At 44.3% G+C, this 21865-nt stretch overlaps 1 protein-coding gene across 1 annotated transcript in view; it reads left to right on the top strand.

Moving 5' to 3' along the window:
* The window catches only part of CCDC63 (coiled-coil domain containing 63), a 216431-nt gene that overhangs the window by 81218 nt on the left and 113348 nt on the right, over window positions 1–21865 (top strand). Inside the window, exon 5 of the mRNA XM_078666129.1 lies at window positions 7601–7782. Coding sequence (XP_078522255.1) covers window positions 7601–7782 — 182 coding nt within the window. The remainder of the gene's footprint in view (window positions 1–7600; window positions 7783–21865) is intronic.

The raw sequence follows: 21865 nt of genomic DNA, 5'->3' as shown, positions 1-21865 counted from the left end.
TACGATGAGACACTGGTACCTATAAATATATCTAGGTCTCATGATTAATCATTTGATATTTACTAAGCAGAAGACAGTTTTACACTCCCTCTCCCCTGTAACCATAGCATCATGCGAATCACATTGTAGCAACATTTGCTGCTCAGGTTGATTTCTTTTTTTAAACACATTTCAATCAATCAATCAATCAGGATTTATAAAGCGTGGCTAATCACCCGATAGGGTATCCAGGCGCTTGCAGGTCCCAGAGGCTTATTCAAACAGCCATGTCTTGCAAGCCATTCGGAAATCCGGAAGTGAGGTGATGGTTTGGAGGTGTGTGGGGCAGCTGATCCAGGTCTTTGCTGCAATGTGGGAGAAGCAGTGTACTCCACTTCTTTTTCGGTAGATGCAGGGAGTATGGGCAAGTGAAGTAGAGGTGGAGTGAACTCTTCTCGATGGTTGATGTAAGTTCAGGTGGTGGTTAATGTACGCGGGTCCTTGGTTGTGTAGAGCCTTGTTGTGTGAGTGGGCTCAGCAGCTTGAATGGCATCTCTTCTGTATGGGGAGCCAGTGGAGTTGCCTGAGGTGGGTTGTGATATGGGGTTGTTAGGGAAGGCCACAAATGAGTCTGCCTGCGGGATTATGGATGGTCTGGAGTCTCTGTAGGAGGTGTGGTAGTCCATTTGGCTGATGATGAGGGCCTCTGTCATGGTGAATCTCGTGCGTAGAGGTAGCCACTTGAAGATCTTATGTAGCATGTGCAGAGTGAGGAAGCAGGCGAAGGAGAGCATTGATCTGTGATTTCATGGTGAGCTTATTGTCAGTGATGATTCGAAGATTTCTGGCGTGGTTGGAGGGAGTGGGTGCGGGTTCTAGGTCTGATGGCCACCAGGAGTCATTCTATGTATTACTGTTGTTGCCAAAGATCAGTACTTCCATCTTGTCTGTGTTCAGCTGCAGGCAGTTGTCCTTCATCTAGTCGTCTTGCATCTGTGGAAGTTGGTTCTAGGGGTGGTGGAGTCGTCGGTGAGTGAGAGGATAAGTTGGGTGTCGTCTGCGTAGGAAATTATGTTGAGACTGTGTTATCTGACAATGTTGGCCAACCGGGTCATATATGCATTGAAGAGCATGGGGCTGAGGAATGAGCCCTGGGAGACACCGTAGGGGATCTCCTTGGGTTCATAGGTGAAAGGTGGGAGGAGGATCCATCTGAACGCGTCTCCTTCGATGGAGTCTTTCGATCAGCGTGTGGTGGGATAAGGTATCAAAGGCTGCTGAGAGATCAAGGCGGATAAAAGCTGCTGTTTCTCCTCTGTCGATGAGGGTTTGGAAGTTGTTGGTGGCTGCAATCAGAGTGGTTTTGGTGTTGTAATTGCTGCGGAAGCTGGATTGGGATGCTTTGAGTCGCTGGTTCTGCTCCAGGTGTGTCATGAGTTGATTGTTGATAATCTTTTTAAGCACCTTCGCTTGGAATGGGAGCAGAAAGATTGGGCAGTAGTTTTTGAGTTTGCTGAGGTCGGCGGAGTATTTTTTGAGGAGTGGTCTAACTTTGGCATGCTTCTAGGTATTGGGAAATGTTGCGGTGGTGACAGAGGTGTTGAGTAGGGTAGTGAGTTCCTGGCCAATCCTTTGGCTTCCGAAGTTGAAGATGTGGTGTGGGCATGGGTCTGTGGGAGCGCCCGAGTAAATTAATTTCATGGTGGAGGTGATGTCCTGGGTGGAAAGTTTGTTTCAGGTGGTCAGTGTGGGTTTTGTGTCGGTTATGGTGGTGGCGTATATGTCGAGGAAGTGTGTAGGTGTGGGTTGGGGTTTGAAGTTTCAGTATATGGTTGCAATCTTGTGGAAGAAGTGGGTGAGGTTGTCACACAGATCTTGTGAGGGTATGATGTTGTTTTCGCTAGCAACTCCTTAACCACTTGGATGCTAATGACAAGGGTAACTCGTCATGGAGTTGCCATTCATTTCAATGGAGAAGAAGTACAAAAATATGGAACTGCCTTAGCATCCAAGTGATGTTGAAAAGTTCCTTATTGTTGTTGGTGCTGGTTTCGATGTGTGCAGCAAGGGCTATTTTCTTTGTTGCCCTCAGCAAGCGGTGGTAGAGGTTGGGCGAGTTCTTAAAGGCTGCCCTGTTGGAGGTGTCCTTGCTGGCAGTCATCTTCTCTCCAACTGTTTGCTGTCCTGTTTTGCTGTTCTGAGTTCTTGGGTGTACCACCTAGCCGTTTAGAAGGGCTTTCTCTGGATGTTGCTCTTGATGGGGACGATGCTGTCTGCGCAATTGGGGATCCAGGCGTTGAAGTTTTCACTCCCTATTTAAGGTTGCTGACTGTAGCAGGGTTGACGGTGTTGAGGGCATTTGCCCAGATGGTCTCTGTGATTTTGTACCACCTCCGATGGGGGCATTGGTCATCTTGGGGGTGGCGGTGCAGGGTTGGCGATGCTGAAGTGGACAATGGAGTGATCTGTCCACGTGAGTTCTGTGACATGGCTGTATTTGACGTGGTTGCTGGAGGTGAAAATTGGGTCCAGCGTGTATCCTGCGGTGCCTGTGGGGTTGTGGATGACCTGGGTCAAACTGAGGCTGCTCATACTGTCAAATAGGTGTGCAGTGTTTTTGTCGTTGGGGTCGTCGTTGTGGAGATTTTAGTCACTGAGGAATATGTAGACTTGGAGTCTAAAGCTAGAGGTGCAATGAAGTCTGAGATTGTGTTGCAGAAGCTGGACTGCGGCCTTGGGTGCCGGTATGCGAGGGTGTATATGATGGTTGTCTTGTCCTCCATGTGGAGCTTGAAGTTAAGATGTTCCATGGAGGTGGTGGTGTTGTCGGCGGTGGTGGTACACAGTATGGACTCTTTGTGGACGATGACTGTTCCTCCTCCCGGCTTGTTGGTGCGGTCCTTGTGAGTGATTTTATATCCGTCGGGGATCGCTAGGGCAATGTATGAAACGGCTGTGGAATTGAGCTGGGTCTCAGTGAGGAAGAGGATGTCGGGGTGAGGGTGGTGATGAGGTCCCATAATTCAGTGGAATGCTTGCATAGTGAGCCTGTGTTGAGAAGGGTGCATGCGAGTTGATATTTTTGTTCAGGTAGTGTCTGTGGTGTCTTTGTGGTGGAACTGGCCTGTGGGCTGGTGTGTGTACTGTGGCAGGTGAAGTGGCAGTGGGTGTAGTTGCAAGGTCCTACTGTGGTGGCAGTGTTTGTTGCTGCTTCCAGGGTTGAGGGTGTAGAGCTCGACGATGGTGTATCTTCTGGGGGCAGAAGGGCAATGGGTTACGGTGCTGGGCGTGGTCTAGGCGTGGACGGGTGCAGACAGGTGCAGACAGGCTTGACTTAGGCATGCCAGCGGCGTGCCCGCTCCGCACATCTCCTGCACAGCAACCTGCATTAAGTAGATCCTGGGGTGGTCGGGGATTCTGTTGGCGGGAAGAAGGGTGAGTGGGAAAACCTGGTCAGATAAAACCCAGGCAGGTGTGGTGTCACTGGATCAGTCTAGAACAAGAAGGCACTCGAGGCCACAGGCAAGTGGCAAGCCAAGAGTCCAGGTTTGCCTTATACAAGGATAATAATTTTTAAAATGGTCTTGTCAAGGTGGGCACCTTGATATTACTGATGAGGTTCCGATTAATGCCTTCATTGAACAAATTAAAGTTTTGGCTAGGATCCTTTCTTGCTCCCTAGGGTAAAGGATTATAATAATTTTAAATGGTTCATTTTTTAGAGGTTATTTCATTAATCATAGTGCTATCTTCTTGGCTCTCATTACGTGAAGGGTGTTAGGGTCCCGGCTTGCAGTTTCCTCATTCCACTGGTCTGGAGGCGATGCTCTGGTAGTAGAGAAGTGCTTGATAAAGTTTGCAAGTTGCACAAATGTTTGTGTTATTAAGGTAAAAACACATATCCAAAAATACCATCCCACTGAACGGAAGACTCTGGGTCAGCTTCAGATACAGGTTCTTTAGGTTTATCAGTGAGTTGTGACTTCCAAATTGTTTCTTCTGCTAAGACAGTGTGCAACAGCCACTTGTCTGGACGTTGGCACATGGGGATCATTCGACCATATACGTCGCTGCCTTTGCAAAGAATTAAATGGCAGAGTCTGAAAGTGTCAATGGCTCCCCATCCTATGCAAATGTTTGAAGTTTCGGATGAAGATGATAAATCATAACATGCTACTAGCCGTCCTGTAGGTCATGTGATACCACAAACTCTTCTAAGACAACTTTTAGTGTTATTATTTGTAGTTGTTCCTTGTTGAATGATGTCTTCTAGATAAGCTTTCGGTTCACCAATGGTCAGGAATCTCCATTGCCCTTTGCAAAAGAAAGACAAAGATTAGTAGTCCTGGATTCTTTTCCCTTTGGAGCCACACATGTGGCCTCATTATTGAGTAAGCCTTGTATACTCAATAGTATTTACCTTTTGATGACTTGGAGTCACATATTCTTTGAAACGTGGGTGAATTGTGAAGAGAGCCTACCCTTTAAATATCTAAGGAGCATAAGTTTGACACATACCATACCCATATTGAGACGGAATGAGAACTACATCCCTTAACCAAACCCTCCTTCCTTTGTCAATCGGGAAAGGTTTAGGAATGACTTAGGCACAGTTTGATACGACGGACAGAGAAAGAACCACTCCAGGCCTTCTGACTTCCTACGAAAAGAACCTTGCATTGGCCTTGGAGTTTGCACAACCAGGGGACAAATGCCTGGAGAAATTAGAAAACAACCTTTATCTAGATCATATTTTTCTTTTCTTCTGCCTCCTCCTTCATCTGGTCTTAAAGTTAGGCATATGAGCTTCAATAACAAAATGAGATAAATCCAATCCACCGTGCTGGAGAGGAATTTGAAATTGAAGGCTAAAATGTAAGTTGTAATCCTCAGATCGATTCGTAGGAGTAGTACAAGTGCACAAAACAGAATATAGTATGGACAATGAGTGGCCTCATTTAAAATAGAATAGCTCCGACCTTCTCAATAAGATCTAAATTAATTTTGATACTTTTATATTTGTTTGTAAATTAAATAAATATTACATAATTTGCGTATTTGATCACAGTGGCATAGAGTAAGTTATGGGGGGCCCCTGCAAAGTACATGGAGGAGCCCCCTCCGGACTCACTCAGGAGCTCCTAGGCCAGAATATTGTGCTGAGGTGGGACCCTGCTGCTCAGCCCCCCCGCGTACGGCGGGGGTCTTTGTTACACTACTGTTTGATGATGCTAGTTTCCGTAAATTTGTGTATTGTTTTGTGGTTCAGATTATCAAAATTGCTTATGGTGGGGTCCCCGGATTCCATTAATGACTCAGTGGGAATCCACGGATTCCAATTATGATTCAGTGGGTGTCCTGGCATTCCAGTAATGTTTAAGTGGGGGTTATCAGAAGTCAAAAGGTTAAGAACCACTGCTCTTGTGGAATCTAAATGGTTGTCTGAGTTACAGACTCCCACAGATTCTTACAGCTGCTAGGTAAAGGCATGAGAAACCTCCATCCAGGACAGGTGAGGTGGGGTGAGAGGGCGGGGCAATTAGGATTTGATTGGCAGCATTGTTGACTTGTAACTACATCAGTGGTGTCAGGAACAATGTACCATGTACAGCTATCAGGTACAACAGCATTGGAAATCTTTTCACCTCATTCCCTAAAAGGTTAAATAAGCAAACTCCTTCCTACCAGGGACTCGGACCCTCTTAATAGATGAAGTACACTGCAGTAGGCTACAACATTGGATGGCATTTTAAACCCCCATAAAATGGTTTGAGCAAGCGAATCTCTCAAAGTTCCCCATGTTTGGACTGGAAGCCTATCCAGTCCAAGTTAGTTTTGTGTTTTCAGCTATTTGAGGTTCTCAATTTATTTGAAGAAAGTAAAACAACAATTGGGCAAGCGTGCACCAGGTAGACGAACAAAGACATTTATCTTTGCAAGGTTGATCATTTAGACAAACTCTGGATGTTCTGTTTTGCGCAGAATTGTTTGACCATTGGCCAATCACAGTAGCTTCTGTGGTATATCCTGGAATGTCCTCAATCAGATGTTTTGTAAAGTGCTACTACTCACCCGTAAGGGTCTCAAGGCGCTGGAAATGGGGAAGAGAGAGGGGAGCTGCTGGTCCGACAGAGAGCTGTAGTTCAGGCGGGGAACAACCTTTACACCGCAACTTTTACAACGCACTACCATTACAACGAAACTTTTACAATGCAACATCGATTACATTGCATGCCATTACAACACAACCATTACAACGCATGACACTACAACGCATACCACTACAACACGTCATTACAACGCATACCATTACAACGCATAACATTACAACGCATAGTACCCTTACACTATCCAACACTTACCCTACTGTTGCACCCCCTGGAGTTAGAATAGTAATTTTTACCCCTACACTATCCAACACTTACCCTACTGTTGCACCCCCTTGAGTTAGATTAGTATTTTTTACCCCTAAACTATCCAACACTTACCCTACTGTTTCACCCCCCTGGAGTTAGAATACTAATTTGTACCTCTACACTATCCAATATTTACCATACATGAAATGTAATGTTATGCGTTGTAAAGGTAGTATGCGTTGTAATGGAATGCGGTGTAAAGGTAGTTTTTAAAAATTCGTTTTAATGGCATGCGTTGTAATGGAATGCATTGTAATGGATGTTGCGTTGTAAAATATTTGTTGTAAAGGTATGCGTTGTAAAAGTATGCGTTGTAACGTCATACATCCATTCAGGCTCAGTGTAGAAAGCTCAGATGGTAAAAAATCAAAAACATAATGGTGTATAGAAGTTTAAAAAGCAAAAAAACAGTAGTTTATCTTCAATGCATCCTTCCTTCTTTACGCTTTTCAGTCACTTACCACTCTCAGGGACATATTATCAAGACAGGCGATACAATTATCGCTGTTTTAGCGGCAGAAAACTGCAGCTAAAATGGCGATAATGGGCTTGATAATATGCTCTATGGAATTCCAGTTGAAGCCCATGTTAGATGTCCTTCACATTTAACATTGGCTTTAATCGGAATTCCACATAGAGCATATTATCAAGCCCATTATCGGCGTTTTAGCGGCAGTTTTCTGCCGCTAAAATGGCGATAATTGTATCGCCTGTCTTGATAATATGCCCCTCAGTCACCGACCTGGATACTTTAAACTGCTGTAGTCATTCCACTAAGCAACCATGCATTGGCAAAGCCAGTAGGTCTGGCATTGGCAGATAGATGTTTTTTGCGTGCGCGTGGCACAAAAATGAGAAGAAAAACGAAAGTATCACATCACCTAAACACGTTGGTCATATCCTTGCAATAAAAAATGTAAATGAAAGGAAATTGCTTTTGCATATTATTTTAATAGATTAGTAAGGGTGCTACCTAGCAGGCAAGTTTTACTTTTAATGCACATCACTCAAAACCATTACTGTTATAGTCACAAATAAAATGTGCTATTGGCATTGAATTACAGTAACCTAAAGACATATTGAAAAAATAAATCAAGTGTAAAGAATAGAATTTTTTTTTTAAAGCACTGGCAACGTAAGTGACAGGCAAAACTTCCACTGTGACATGAATAAATGCGATTTCACACTGGAATTTATTTTCACAGACAACCGTCAATTTTGATATCATGCTGACCAAGAATGCCAGGCTTCGAACGCTGATCGAGGACTACCGGCTGCAGAGGGCAGCTTTTAGCAGATACTACAGGAGGCTGCTGAGAGAGCTGAACCAGCACAAGGCCGTGATGACGAATGCCATCGAGACGTCCTCACGCGCATTCGAACAAAGGTACGTCCTGGGTAACGGAAGGGGGCACTACCATTCTATGGAATGCACTGATTTCAAACTCGTTTAAATTAAATTTAACTCAACATGTTCAAAGACCTAAAATTACAATTACAAATGGCTACTGCAAAGTATTTCTCAAAATCCACAAAATTGTTTAAGTTGAGCTGATGTTCTTGCAAAAACTTAAAGTGCTTGTATAAAACTAGTGGTGTCAACTAAACAAGGGGGCATATTATCAAGGCCAGCGATACAATTATCGCTAATGGACTTGATAATAGGCCCTTGTGAATTCCCATAGCAGCCCAGGTTCTAGTGTTAACGGGAAACGGCCATTACAACGAAGCCGTTTCCAAGAAATCGGTAACCACGCATGCAGTACAACGCATGCGTGGTTACCACAAAAGCCTTTACCACGCATACCTTTACTACGAGGTTTGTAGTAAAGGTATATGTGGTAAAGGTAAAAAGTAAAAAAAGGGGGGCTTGGGGGGGTCTCCCCCCCAATAAAAAAACTCACCTGATGTCACGTCGGGTTATGTATTTTATCAGCGTCGTTTAAGAGAAAACGGAAAATAAACTTCCGCTTTCTCTTAACGACGTATGACGTCACCACGCAAGCATTCGAGGTAAATGTTATGCGTGGTAAACGAATTCCGTTGTAACGCATGCGTGGTAAAGGCATGCGTTGCAACGGAATTCGTTGTAACGTCATACATTCGTGTTAACCTGGGCTGCAATGGGAATTCACAAGGGCCTATTATCAAGCCCATTATCGTCGCTTTAGCGGCAGTTTCCTGCCGCTAAAGCGGCGATAATTTTATCGCTGGTCTTGATAATATGCCCCAAAATCACTTGCTCTAGTACACGTGACTTTATCTGCCGTTAAACACCGTTTAACCCATATAACATTACAGGAAGTGACATCACACAATCTTGGACCTCAAAGATGAGGTCGGTGTTTTTAAGCAATTTGTATTATCATTATTAATATTCTGTCGCCGTGAGTTTCTGATAAACTGTTATTTTTAACAGACAGAAACAACCAGCTATTCAAAACTTACCAAAAGCTATACGCATATTTCCCTTTTAAAGATCCGTGAATTAACAAGTTGTAAAAAGCGCAGGAGGTATAAGCAGCAACATAAGGTCGGCACCAATTCCTACTCCGAACTGATCAGAGATTTCCGTTCAAAACATTTTGCAATTGATGTGACTTTTGGTTTTGCAGCAGAACATGTACCTCGTTTTACGCAAACATTGAAAGATCCTTAAGCAGTGATAAAAATATGAGATCAAATATTTAAATCAATAGCCAGACAGATAACATGATTTACATAGGCTGATGGATTGTGCCTTCCTGATGGATTGTGCCTTCCGGGAAAGAAAATTCAGCATTTTCCCTTTGTGGCTCGCTCTCCTCCCCAGGCCCTTCTCAGACCTCCTATAGACGCACATTCATACGCACTCTTACTGTTACGGCGGGATTTCTGATCTATTTCTATAGGTCTAGATCCCAACTCAGGTCGACTGAACCGTTGATACCTGTCATAGAGTAAAAGGCAATCCACTACTAGGTCAATCAGTTAAGGACTTACACCACTCTAAAGAACCACTTATTACGAATAAGTTTTAAAAGTTTATTATAAAGCCAAAGTTAACTGGAGATACAAACATCTCAAAATAAGGTTCAAAAGATATACTGGTATCAATACAAACATAAATTTTCTAAATGCTCTTAGTCGGCAGAAGAATATCACCAAAACCAATTCGAAAATAATCAGAGTTGCAAGAATAGACACAAGCTGTAGCTTGTGAGTCATTTACAGAAAGGAAGAAAATCCAGATTAGACTGTCCCTACACTAGACTAAGTGACATCCCTACTTAGTAGAATCTTAACCTAAAAAGGTGTCAGCAGTGGTGACTTCCAAAGAAGATCACTCACTTCCCTTAGTCTTTGTCGTGAATCAGTGTCTCGCAGTTAGCCTATCTGCCTACCCATCCGCTCTCTTAGGTTCCTCAGACCATCTGCCCTAACTCCACCCAGGGGTGCTGTCCCTAATACAAAAATCACATTTACAATAGAAACGCCCTTTAGAGACGCCCCTCACGTGGTGCTGGTTCTGGCATTTTCCATGCTGATACTCCTCTGGGCCCATCGTTAGCGTTGACCTTGCTTCTCAGGCTCTTCTCCGGCAGGACGGTACCCCCCAGGAAATTCCTGAAGCCTCCTCCAGGCCTGTGCCTGGCTCTCTGAACAAAACCCTATTCATCACTCTCTTGATTGGAACCTCCTCGCACCTGAAAACAGACACTTGTACAGTGGGCCCCAAATTCCGGCCTCCACCGTATCTTCTAAGTCGTAAACCTTCGAGCAGGCTCCGCAATTTATGCTTAACATGACATTTCTCTAACTAACACATGCAGATCAAAAGAAATGACCTTATCTATTCAGGCCTATTAGAATTACATGAAACGGGCCTGTGCACTCTGCAAACCTTTAATTTCTTAGTCTAAACAGTATTCTAACTTATTACACACAATGGTTATATGAAACACTTCTATAAAACATATATTTCAGTTCTATGATCAATAATGCTTTGAATTACAACAACATTAAAATCCATATCATGTGAGAAGGTAACAACCCCTTTCATTCTCTGTGAACTGCCATGTGGCCTACACATTTCTACGTTTAGCAGCATTACATTCTCCTCTACAACAGCCACATAACATGGGATTTCAACATCATTCTAACATCTCTACACACTTCTACATTAGCTTTTCACACTGATATATGCATTCTATTTTAATTAAACACTCTTATGTATTTTCACTCTATAAATTCGACACTCTTATGTAACCTTTACTAAACTGATGCAACGTGCTTGTAAATATGGTGCACTTCTAATTTTTTTTCTCGATTTGCGCTCTCTCAGTTCCCCCCTTTGATGACTTTTAGTAGTCATCACCATAACAACACCATCCCTGAGGTATGAATTGAATCAAACTGAACTCGTTGCAGTACTCTCTCGTTTCATCATCTCTAGAGCCCTCAGACTCCTGTACTGATTATCCTGCATCGCAGCTAATCTCCTCTCCTGCTCTCTCATGGATCTCTGCAACCTATTTGATCTATACCATTGGTACAGCCGCACCAATCCCCACAAGGTGATTATACAAATCACTATTATGATGATAGGTTTCAGTATGTACCAAATGAAACCCTTTCCTAGGTTGGCAAACCAACCTCCAACTTTACCCATTCCATGACCTACTTTTTCCCACACATTTACCTGTGTCAAATCCTCAATCTCATGATGAATCTCAGTGATGTTCCGTATATACTTTTCTAGAGGTTTTGAATTGTCTGGAATGTAAGTACAACATTCCTGAACCTTCAAAGCCTTACAGACTCCTCCCTCTTTGGCTAACAGAACGTCTAGAGCAAGTCGGTTCTGAAGAACCATTGCCCTTATCGATTGCATCTCTCCCTCCACCAGCATTAATGATCTAGCAGTACTGGCAGACAACCTATCTACAACTGTTGCCAATCTTCTAATCTTGACATCATTCAGTACTATCCCTAAAAGAGGAAACATAGCACCAAATACGTCTCCAACTACCTCCTCATCGCTTACATCCCTTCTTCCTCTAGCTTGAGTTCCTCCCTCTATAATTTCTAAATGCTTAGCATGGTATATTTTGGGGAAGACAATTGCTAAATAACATGATCCATAACAATTATCCGGTAGTTTCACGTATGCATTCCTTCCACAAACAAAATATACATTCGGGATCACCTGCATTCCCTTCAAGAAATCCTTGGTATAATATTCTAATTGGAAAGCATGTTCACAATTTACTTCTCCCACAAACACATTCTCATCATAGGTTTTACCCCTATATATACACAGTTTCCCTTTTTGCTCTCGATCTAAAGCTATTGGACCATTACTACCCTTTCTTTTGTGTGACCTTTCCTCCTCGGTCCAATCTGTTTTCCATTGGCCTGAAGCCTTTAAGATCTTCTGTCTCCTATACCGATCATCCACCTGTCCTATAAACCTTTTCTCAATTTCTGACACTTTACAAGTCAAATTATTTCTTCGGGCATGTGAAGTATCCAACGTTTTCCAAGGAATGAAAAATGTCTTTAATCTATCTTCACTCTTATAATAATCCCACGTGTTCATGTGCTTGTAATTTGGAACTTCTGGTAAAACAGCATCAAAATTTGAAAAATAATATTCAAAACCATCACGTTCATAGAATATACTGAGCAACAAACTACATGTGATTCCATAAGTCAATGGAAGATGATGATATCTAATACCTTCGTCTACAGAGGCTGGCAATTGCATGCACACTTAGCAATCTTTTGCCTCCATAGCATCAATATATTCATAAAGCAATTTAGCATATGCATTTGATTTGAAATTTCCCTGTGATTCATCCACATGCAACCTACGAGTCTCTGCTGCTAGTAAAGCTTTATCTTTCTCTGTATTGTCCCCCCTTTGACCAGCAGTAGTAGGTTTCTGTATCGGTACAATTTTTGCTTCCTTTGTTGCCTTCTCTTCATTTTCATGTCCCACTACATATGATATAGTAACTACTAAAACTATAAGGAAAATTACTCCCACTAAAAGTGTGCCTACTATGCATTTTGTCTTGCGGTTTGGGTTGCCGGCCTCCATGATCTCAAGACAGTGTAGTTCTGATTTTCTTTCACAACACAAAGTCTCTTTTCTTTGCTTATTCAGCCTTTCCGAACCACACCTGGAAGCTGATAATCCCTTCTGCAAGATCAGTCTTTGAGTTCTTATAGTAACAGACAACCCTAGCCCTTCTCCGTCCACTAAATGGAAGTCCCTAAATTTCTTCTTCTTCCACTTGGCGCTAGGTTACCTTTCAATCTGTTTATTTACAAAGTCTTTAACAATCTGGAATGATACGTGTTCCAGCGGCTCTAATCACGTATTCTAATATTTCCAAACGAAGAATGATCTCCTCGGGTGTTGGCCTCATTGAACAAAAAGTCGGAAATTCTATTCTGTTTAAAACCAGTTCTCTTATCCTGCTCAGATAAGGAGGATTAGGAATAGTGAGTGTCAGCAACCCTTCGACCTCCACTCCGGATATCAACAACACTACTTCCAATGTTATGATTGGGTCAGTACTGGTCAATGTCACTTCCCTCACCCTCCCGGATCTCCGTGCACTGGACATCTGCAGCTAGGTAGGTCCACTCAGGAGTAGCGTATCTTCTGCAGGGCACTCGCACCCTCCTCGATCTTCTCGGACCTTCCTGTTCCTGTCTTTGTGCACCTTCGTCCAGATCCGAGTCTTCAGATATAGGAGCAAGAGTTCTCTCTGGAGTTGGCTTCAAGCTCGGCCTCTTCTTTCTTTCAGGCCAACTAGCTTCTCCACGCCTTGTTCTCCTATTTCTTGTCCTCACACTCGGTTCTTGATCACTCTTGTCTTGATCTGTGTCTGAGCCGTATTCACAGCAACTTTCTCCTACGGTGGCAACTTCAGTTTCACTGTCGTCCTGTCTTTCTTCTTCTGGATCTGTAGCACTCCCAACTTCTTCCGACACCCCCACAGCTTGACTGATCCCCTCTAGTGGTTCGCCGTCCACAGCTGGATTTTCATCTGTGAGAGGAGCTGTTTCTTCTAAGGGTGCTGGAACTCTTCGAGTATGGGAAGCATGAATCCAGTTTGGCAGCCCTCCATACTTTACAGCAGTATTCGTTGTCAGGATTATTTGGTAGGGCCCCTTCAAACGCACGTCTAGGCAGTTCTTCCAGACGTGTTTCTTCACAAGGACCCAATCACCAGGGCACAAGTCGTGACATAGGTCTCTTGAAGATGGAACTTCAGCAGCCTGCACCTGAAGAGACACAGAATGAATGACATCAGAAAGTCCCTTGCAATAATCCAGGATCAGGTCATCTGTAATGTTCAACAAGGCTGTAGTTATAACAGACGGAAGTCTCATTGCCCTCCCCATTAAAACCTCATGTGGAGAGAGACCTGTCCTCCTGTCTGGTGTGCTACGCATACTCATGAGTACCAAGGGCAGAGCATCAGGCCAGCTTAAGGACGTCGATGAACATACTTTGGCTATTCGGGACTTTAGAGTTCCGTTTATCTGCTCCACGATACCTTAAGCCTCTGGTCGATAGCTACAGTGCAACTTCTGATCAATGTTTAATGCAGAGCAAAGCATCTTCACAACTAAGCTGTTGAAATGAGTTCCTCTGTCTGATTCCAAGGAGGTCGGCACCCCAAAGTGCGGGATCAACTCTCTAAGCAACAGCTTTGCTACTGTGAGTGTGTCGCACCTGCGTGTAGGGTATGCTTCGACCCATCTGGAAAATATACATACAACCACCAGAACATACCTGAGGCGGTTGCTTTTTGGCATTTCAATAAAATCTAATTGCATTCTGTTGAAAGGCCCCCCAGACCTCCCAATGTGACTCATTGTAACTGGTGTTCTTTTCCCTACGTTCAATTGCTGGCATGTGACACATCTTTGACACACTGCTTCTGCTGCAATCCTAAACCTAGGATTATACCAAGTCTGCCTAAATAACCTCAGCATGGCATCTCTTCCTAAGTGTACTGGACCATGTATCTGTCGTGCCATTGGACTCACTAGTTCATCAGGTAATACTGCCCTTCCATCTGCTGAAACCCACAAACCCATTTCACTTTTCACACAACCTGCTGTTTCCCATGCCTTTTTCTCAGAATCAGGTGCGTTCTCTTGCATGTCTTTTAAATCCTCCCAAGTATCAACTGTTTCTAGCATCATGTTTAACTCTGTCTTTTCCTGAGTCCCATCTACTTCCACTTCCGTGAAAGAATATCCTTGCTCCGCGCAGTAGCGAGCAACTTCGTCTGCATATCGATTACCTTACGACACAAAATCTGTATTTTTGGTGTGGGCTACACATTTAACGATCGCAATTGCTGCTGGACCTTGTAATGCTTCTAACAACAGTCGCACAAATTCCCCATTTCGAATAGGCGAACCAGAGGAGGTCATGTAACCTCTCTGAGACCACAATTGCCCAAAATCATGAACTACACCGAACCCATATTGGCTATTGGTATAAATGGTGACTCTAATTTTGCTACCTGCTAAACAGGCACGTGTCAATGCAATGATTTCGGCTACCTGAGCAGAGTGTACTCCTTCCAGGCAAGCGACTTCCACAACTCCAGTAATGGTGCAAACAGCATAAGCTGCTCTCAACCGACCAGTATCGTCTCTTAAACATGAGCCATCAACAAAGAAAATTTCATCAGGGTCAGTCAACGGCTCATCCACAATATCTGGTCTTGGCTTGGTGCATAGTTCAGTCACATCAAGGCAATCGTGATCTTCACATTCTTCGCCTTCTATATCATTAGGAAGTGGGATCAATGTAGCAGGATTCAAAACAGAGCACCTCTTAATGGTCACGTTCTCCGCAGCAAGAATAACTTGCTCGTAGCGCGTGAGCCTATTGCTGGTTAAGTGCTGTGTCTTGGTCCTGGTCATTAACAGTTCTACAGAATGAGGTACATACACCACTAATTGGTGTCCCATAACGATATTTTCACACCTTTCAATGCTGACACCTGTTGCAGCAACGGATTTGAGACATCCGGGCAACGCTGCGGCTACCGGATCTAATGTAGTCGAAAAGTATGCAACTGGTCTACGGGCATTTCCATGAGTTTGTACTAAAACTGACAAAGCACAACCCTCTCTTTCGCAGCAGTAAAGTGAAAATGGTTTTTCGTAATCAGGCATCCCCAAAGCTGGAGCACGGCACAAGTCCTCTCTCAGCTGTAGGAACGACATCAAACAATCCTTGTACCATGGTACCGGATCACTCACCTCCTTGTGCGTCAGTTTTTGTAAGGGTTTTGCTTTCAGGGAAAAGTTAGCTATCCACTGTCGGCAATAACCAACCATTCCTAGGAACATCCTGACTTCTCTCTGTGTCGTAGGCGCATTCATCTTCATTATCGCCTCTATCCTATCTGGTGACACCTTGCGCTTTCCTTTTTCTATCCGGTGACCCAAGTACTGTACTTCTGTCAGACAGTACTGCAATTTGCTTGGAGATACCTTATGCCCATTTTCAGCTAAATGGTTCAGCAAAGCGATGGTATCAATCTTACAAGCTTCTTCCGTTCCTGACGCAACAAGTAGGTCGTCTATGTACTGGACCAGAACAGAGTTCTGTGGCAGTACTAGACTTTCAAGATTTTTCTTCAATAGCTGGTTGAAAATTGATGGGCTTTCTGTATACCCTTGTGGGATACGACACCATGTTAGGACACGATTTTCCAGCTTAAAAGCGAAAAGATACTGGCTTTCCTCATCTAATGGAATTGAAAAGAAAGCCTGACAAAGATCTATCACGGTGAACCACTCAGCTTGGAATGGTATCTGAAACAATATCACTGATGGATTCGGTACCACTGGACAACATGAAACAACTATGTTATTAATCTTTCGAAGATCTTGCACTATTCTAAATTTCCCACTAGGTTTCTGCAAACCCATAATCGGGGAGTTGCTTGGACTACCCACGATTTCCTTCAGTATTCCCTGTTGAATCATAGAGTCGATTACGGGTTTTATTCCTGCAATCGTCTCCGGGGTCAATTTGTATTGAGGCGTTCTTGGATATTCAACATTTGGTTTTACCATGATCTTCACTGGTTCTACTCCTTTGATCAATCCTATCTCTTCTCCAGTAAAATCCCATACCTCTGATGACACCGTAACTCGTAAGTCCCAAGGAAGCTCCTCCACAGTCAGGGTAGGATACAGTTCTACGCATACTCTCGAATTTGCAACTTTAAAGGTAGCATCATCGTCTGTAGTCTGTACCTCCACTCCCTGAGGTGTGCAGTATATTGTGCAGTTCAGTTTGCACAATAAGTCTCTTCCTAACAGACACACAGGACTAGAATCACATACTATAAAACTGATGTTCATCGGTGTAGTTTCCTATTCTCACTAGCACTGGTTCCGTCAAAGGGTTAGTCATTCTCCTATTTGCGACTCCTACCACTTGAATTGTTTCCCCCGACATTGGTAGATCTGGAACCACTGCCGATCTCAAACTTGATCGAGTAGCTCCGGTATCTACTAAGAATGTTGTAGGACACCCTGCCACTTCAGCCTCAACAAACGGTCCTCTTTGATCCACCTCCAGAACTGCCCCGAGGGTACAGTCCTCCTCTCTACTTACACGTCGTCCCGTCAATGGATCAACGTAGTAACACTCTTCTTCGTCTATAAAAAGAGGCATTTGTCTATAGATCTTTCCCCCTGTCGTAATCTTTGGTGGCTGCGGGAACTGGGCTCGTGGAGCCGAAGTCCCCCCTTTGGCCAACTTACTCTTTGCCACTGTCCCCCTTTGAACTGGAACTTCTCGAACTTCCTCCTCCTCTACTTCTAGTTCTCCGTTTTCAGGGTTATAGGGACACTCGCGTTTCCAATGTCCCACCTGGTGACACTGGTGACACTTTGTCGTTTTTTTCAATGTAGCAATGTCTATTCTAAGTCTTGAGTTTTCCTCGCTGTCCTTATTCTGACTATTTGGTTTCCGTCCCATTGTCCCTGTTCCCTGTTGCTGCTGTCCACCCCTTCCAGCCGACTGCATCTGCACCATCATCAGTTTCTCCTTTAGTTTCTTTGCTTTGGAATCTATTTCATCACTGCAATACCTTGCATATCTCAAGATTTCATCCAATGGTTTGTTTTGCCAAGAAATTAAATGTTGCTGAATCATCAAACAAATATCAGGTCTCAACCCCAAAACGAACTTCGATACAAACTGTCCTATATCTTTGGGATCCATTACATCTAATCCACTGTACTGTTTGAACGCTTTCAGCAATCGCTCATAAAATTCATGGCTGTCTCCTTGGGTTCCTGTCTTGTTCGGTCTATTTTTACCCAATCTATATCTTGTGGTGGCACCTTCTCCTTCAGCCATGTCATCACCCTTTCATATTTTAACATTACTGTTTCTGACGGTCCATTGGTACGAGCATCCCTTTCTGGTTCTGCAGTTGGCCATTCGACACTAACCTTGCATGCTATCCACAAGTCTCCTGGGACCACAATGTCAAATAAGGTGTTCAAATCAATCCACAATACTTTTGAAATCTTGACAAACCTCTCTACCTGCTTGTACCACTCTACGGGATTTTCCCTTAACTTCGGAAATGAATTGGTAAATGCAGCCAAATCTCCCCTACTCCAGGGCACGTGTACATAACTCCCATTCGCTATTTCTCGCAAAGGGAATGCCTCCATCTGCAGTAGCCTTCCCTCCGGAGACATCACATTTGCGCTCCGCCTAACAGTTCCCTTCTTGGACCACCTCTCTTCCCATTTGTCCAGATCTCTCCATGCTCTTATTCCTGTGATCATTTCCCTTATGTGTGTTTTTAATCCAGTTGTCCTCCTCTCTTCTAAGTCCTGATCTGAATAATGCAACCTATGGTTACCCTGCAATGCCTTTGTTCTGGACAAATCTACCATATACTTGTCTGCCAGTTCAAACAGTTTCTCATGAGTTGCTCTTGCCTTTCGAGTAATATCCTTTGCTATAAACAGCAGCTCATCATGTTCGTACATGTCAATCCTTTCTAAAGGCAACACACCATCTATTATCTCGTCCAGGTTAGATTTTAAGCTGGTCACATCGAGTCTTTTGGCTTTTATCACAGCTTTCAGTATGCTATCTCTAGAGAGTCCATTTACATCTCTCCCATCACAGCTCTGAGTCCTACGTCTGGGCTCAGGCGTGTTATGGGGAGTCCTCCCATGCTCCCATCTCTCCAGGTCTCATGCAGTTCCATCCTCTCTGGGTGTATAGTGAAACACTTCTCTATTTCCCATAGTCCCACATTTCCCATTCTGCCTGGTTTCTCTAGGTGCATGGTAAGACATTCCATTATTCCCCATGCCTTCGCAATTTGTCTGTGATCTCTGATCACTCGACGCATGGCAAGATCCTTCGCGGTTCCCCATGTTCCCACGATTCCAGTGCTGTACGTTATCATCAGGTGCGTGGAGAGTGCACTTAAGATCCCTGTACTCTTGTGTCCTTTGGTCTCCCTCACTTTGAATGAGACGAGACGTCTCTCCACACTCCGCACTTCTACCTTTTTGCTCCTGCCCATTTCCACCGTCAATATGACGTGTAACTCCTCTACTCTCCTGACTTTTACCGTCCCGCTCCTGACTGCTTTCGCTAGCCCCGCAGTGAGATAATGTCCTGTTGCCTCGACTTCCCCATTCAGCTTCTGCTCTTGACCTGTTGCTCGGTGCTTCTGTGGACCTATCCCATTCCTTCAAGTCAGCCCTCAACTCTTTATAGGATTTCGGTCGTGGTCCCCTCAGGTCCATCGGTCCTCTCTGACCCCCCTGTTCTGTTACGGGATCCACTGCTGAATCCAATGGGGTGCTCCACGTTATCGGTCCTGGCAATTGCCTCCAGGCATTTGTCGTGTTATTCCTTCTTTCCATCTCAACTCTATCTCTGTCTAGCCGTACCTGTTCTTCCTCTCTCCCTTTCTCTGGGTGATAAACCGACACTATAGGACCTATGGTAACGGGTACTTGAAGAGCATCTGGCAATCCATAAGACTCAACCCTCTCTGTTGCTGGCATCTTCTGCACCACAACCCTTCCGACTACTCTCTGTACCGTACTATGTTGAGGTGTCTCCTCACCTTTGGTAGGTACCCAATTCGTTATAGGGAGTGTCATGTTCCCTTCTATGTCAACCCTATCTTCCCTTGGGAGCTCAGTACCTTCTATCTCCCTATTGTCCGGAGGCGGTCTATCTATCAACAACCTATTTATTAGGCCATCCTCCGACTCGCTCTCGTCATCCTCTTCTATGGGTCTCTTTTCTCCTGTAACCTCTCTCACTGGGTACAACTTATCCACCTCAATCGTCTGTACCCTCCATTTCTTAGCTTCCGCATCCCACTTGGCATCTTGCACTGCCCTTACTGATCGCCTTACCCTTTCTTGGCGCCTGTTCTGATTCCTGTTGTGCGCCGCCCTAATCCACGCATTAAGCGCCTCAAACTGTGTTGGTCTAGGCAAAGGTCTCAATGAGGACATAACTGCTTTCAGCTGATGCAACACTTCTAATCTAAACGTTCCGTATTTCGGAAAAGTCAGTTCCTCATTCCCTTCTGTAATTTTACTCCAAGTATCAAGCCACAGTATAGTATGCAACCCAACATTCGTTGCCATATAGTGAGCTGGTGTACCCTCTGGCGGTGCCTCTTCCCCGTGATAGGATTCTCTTCTTTTTCTCTTAAAGATCGCTCTCAAACATTTAAAACACTTCATGTTCAAATCTACAAAATTTCTATTTTCTCCGCGTTCGTTTACTTCCTGATGACAATCCACCAATCCCAGCACGGTTCTCGCTAACCGGCCTATCACAGCGCGGCTTCACACCAACCGGCCTATCACAGCGCGGCTTTCGCTGACGTCACACCAACCGGCCTATCACAGCGCGGCTTCACACCAACCGGCCTATCACAGCGCGGCTCTCGCTGACGTCACTCGTCTCCCCTTCGCAGCAGTTCCCCTCCTTTCTCCGCTCGTCTCCCGGTCATGCATGCGTCCCATTCATACTCTGAAAAATGATTACTTCCGACCAAGCGATCACTTTCCTTGACTGTACGCCCACAGTCTAACTGTAATTGTCACCTTAACTGACGAAATGTCTTTCCGTGTACGTCCAGACAATCACCTTAACTGATAGGTTACTTACACACGGTAACTTTCGACCTGCGTCCGTTACCCACACACTCACTCTTGCGTTCCCCCTATCTCGGTCCTGCGGGCGATCAATGGTACCTCATGACCCCCTTTACTCTGGTCGACAACTACTCTGGATGTTCGATACACCCGAACCACTTAAGCTCTTCCCCGAACTTAAGATTTTCCCAGTTTGCCAGGTTGCGAGCGCTCACAACCCTCTCTCAATCACACTACAGACATTCAACTCCGCATGACATTACAATACAGATACAACACAAAACACCGCAATCTGTCAACGCATGACCCTTGTTATACTCACTCTCGTCCGACCCTGCTGCTTTTCTCTCGCACCGTCAGCACCTTCTTCGGCAGGCCATTCTTCCGCTGCTCATCTCTCGATCTCTAGGGACCTTGGGGTAATCTTAACCTAGTCTAGATCACCTTCCTCTAGAAGGTAACCATCCTTGTCTGCTACCAACTGTTACGGCGGGATTTCTGATCTATTTCTATAGGTCTAGATCCCAACTCAGGTCGACTGAACCGTTGATACCTGTCATAGAGTAAAAGGCAATCCACTACTAGGTCAATCAGTTAAGGACTTACACCACTCTAAAGAACCACTTACTACGAATAAGTTTTAAAAGTTTATTATAAAGCCAAAGTTAACTGGAGATACAAACATCTCAAAATAAGGTTCAAAAGATATACTGGTAACAATACAAACATAAATTTTCTAAATGCTCTTAGTCGGCAGAAGAATATCACCAAAACCAATTCGAAAATCATCAGAGTTGCAAGAATAGACACAAGCTGTAGCTTGTGAGTCATTTACAGAAAGGAAGAAAATCCAGATTAGACTGTCCCTACACTAGACTAAGTGACATCCCTACTTAGTAGAATCTTAACCTAAAAAGGTGTCAGCAGTGGTGACTTCCAAAGAAGATCACTCACTTCCCTTAGTCTTCGTCGTGAATCAGTGTCTCGCAGTTAACCTATCTGCCTACCCATCCGCTCTCTTAGGTTCCTCAGACCATCTGCATTAACTCCACCCAGGGGTGCTGTCCCTAATACAAAAATCACATTTACAATAGAAACGCCCTTTAGAGACGCCCCTCACGTGGTGTTGGTTCTGGCATTTTCCATGCTGATACTCCTCTGGGCCCATCGTTAGCGTTGACCTTGCTTCTCAGGCTCTTCTCCGGCAGGACGGTACCCCCCAGGAAATTCCTGAAGCCTCCTCCAGGCCTGTGCCTGGCTCTCTGAAC

Source organism: Lissotriton helveticus, chromosome 11, assembly GCF_964261635.1.
Source record: "Lissotriton helveticus chromosome 11, aLisHel1.1, whole genome shotgun sequence".
Taxonomy (NCBI): Eukaryota; Metazoa; Chordata; class Amphibia; order Caudata; family Salamandridae; genus Lissotriton; species Lissotriton helveticus.
Note: the sequence above shows the minus strand (reverse complement) of the source record. Positions and strands in the feature narration are given on the sequence as shown.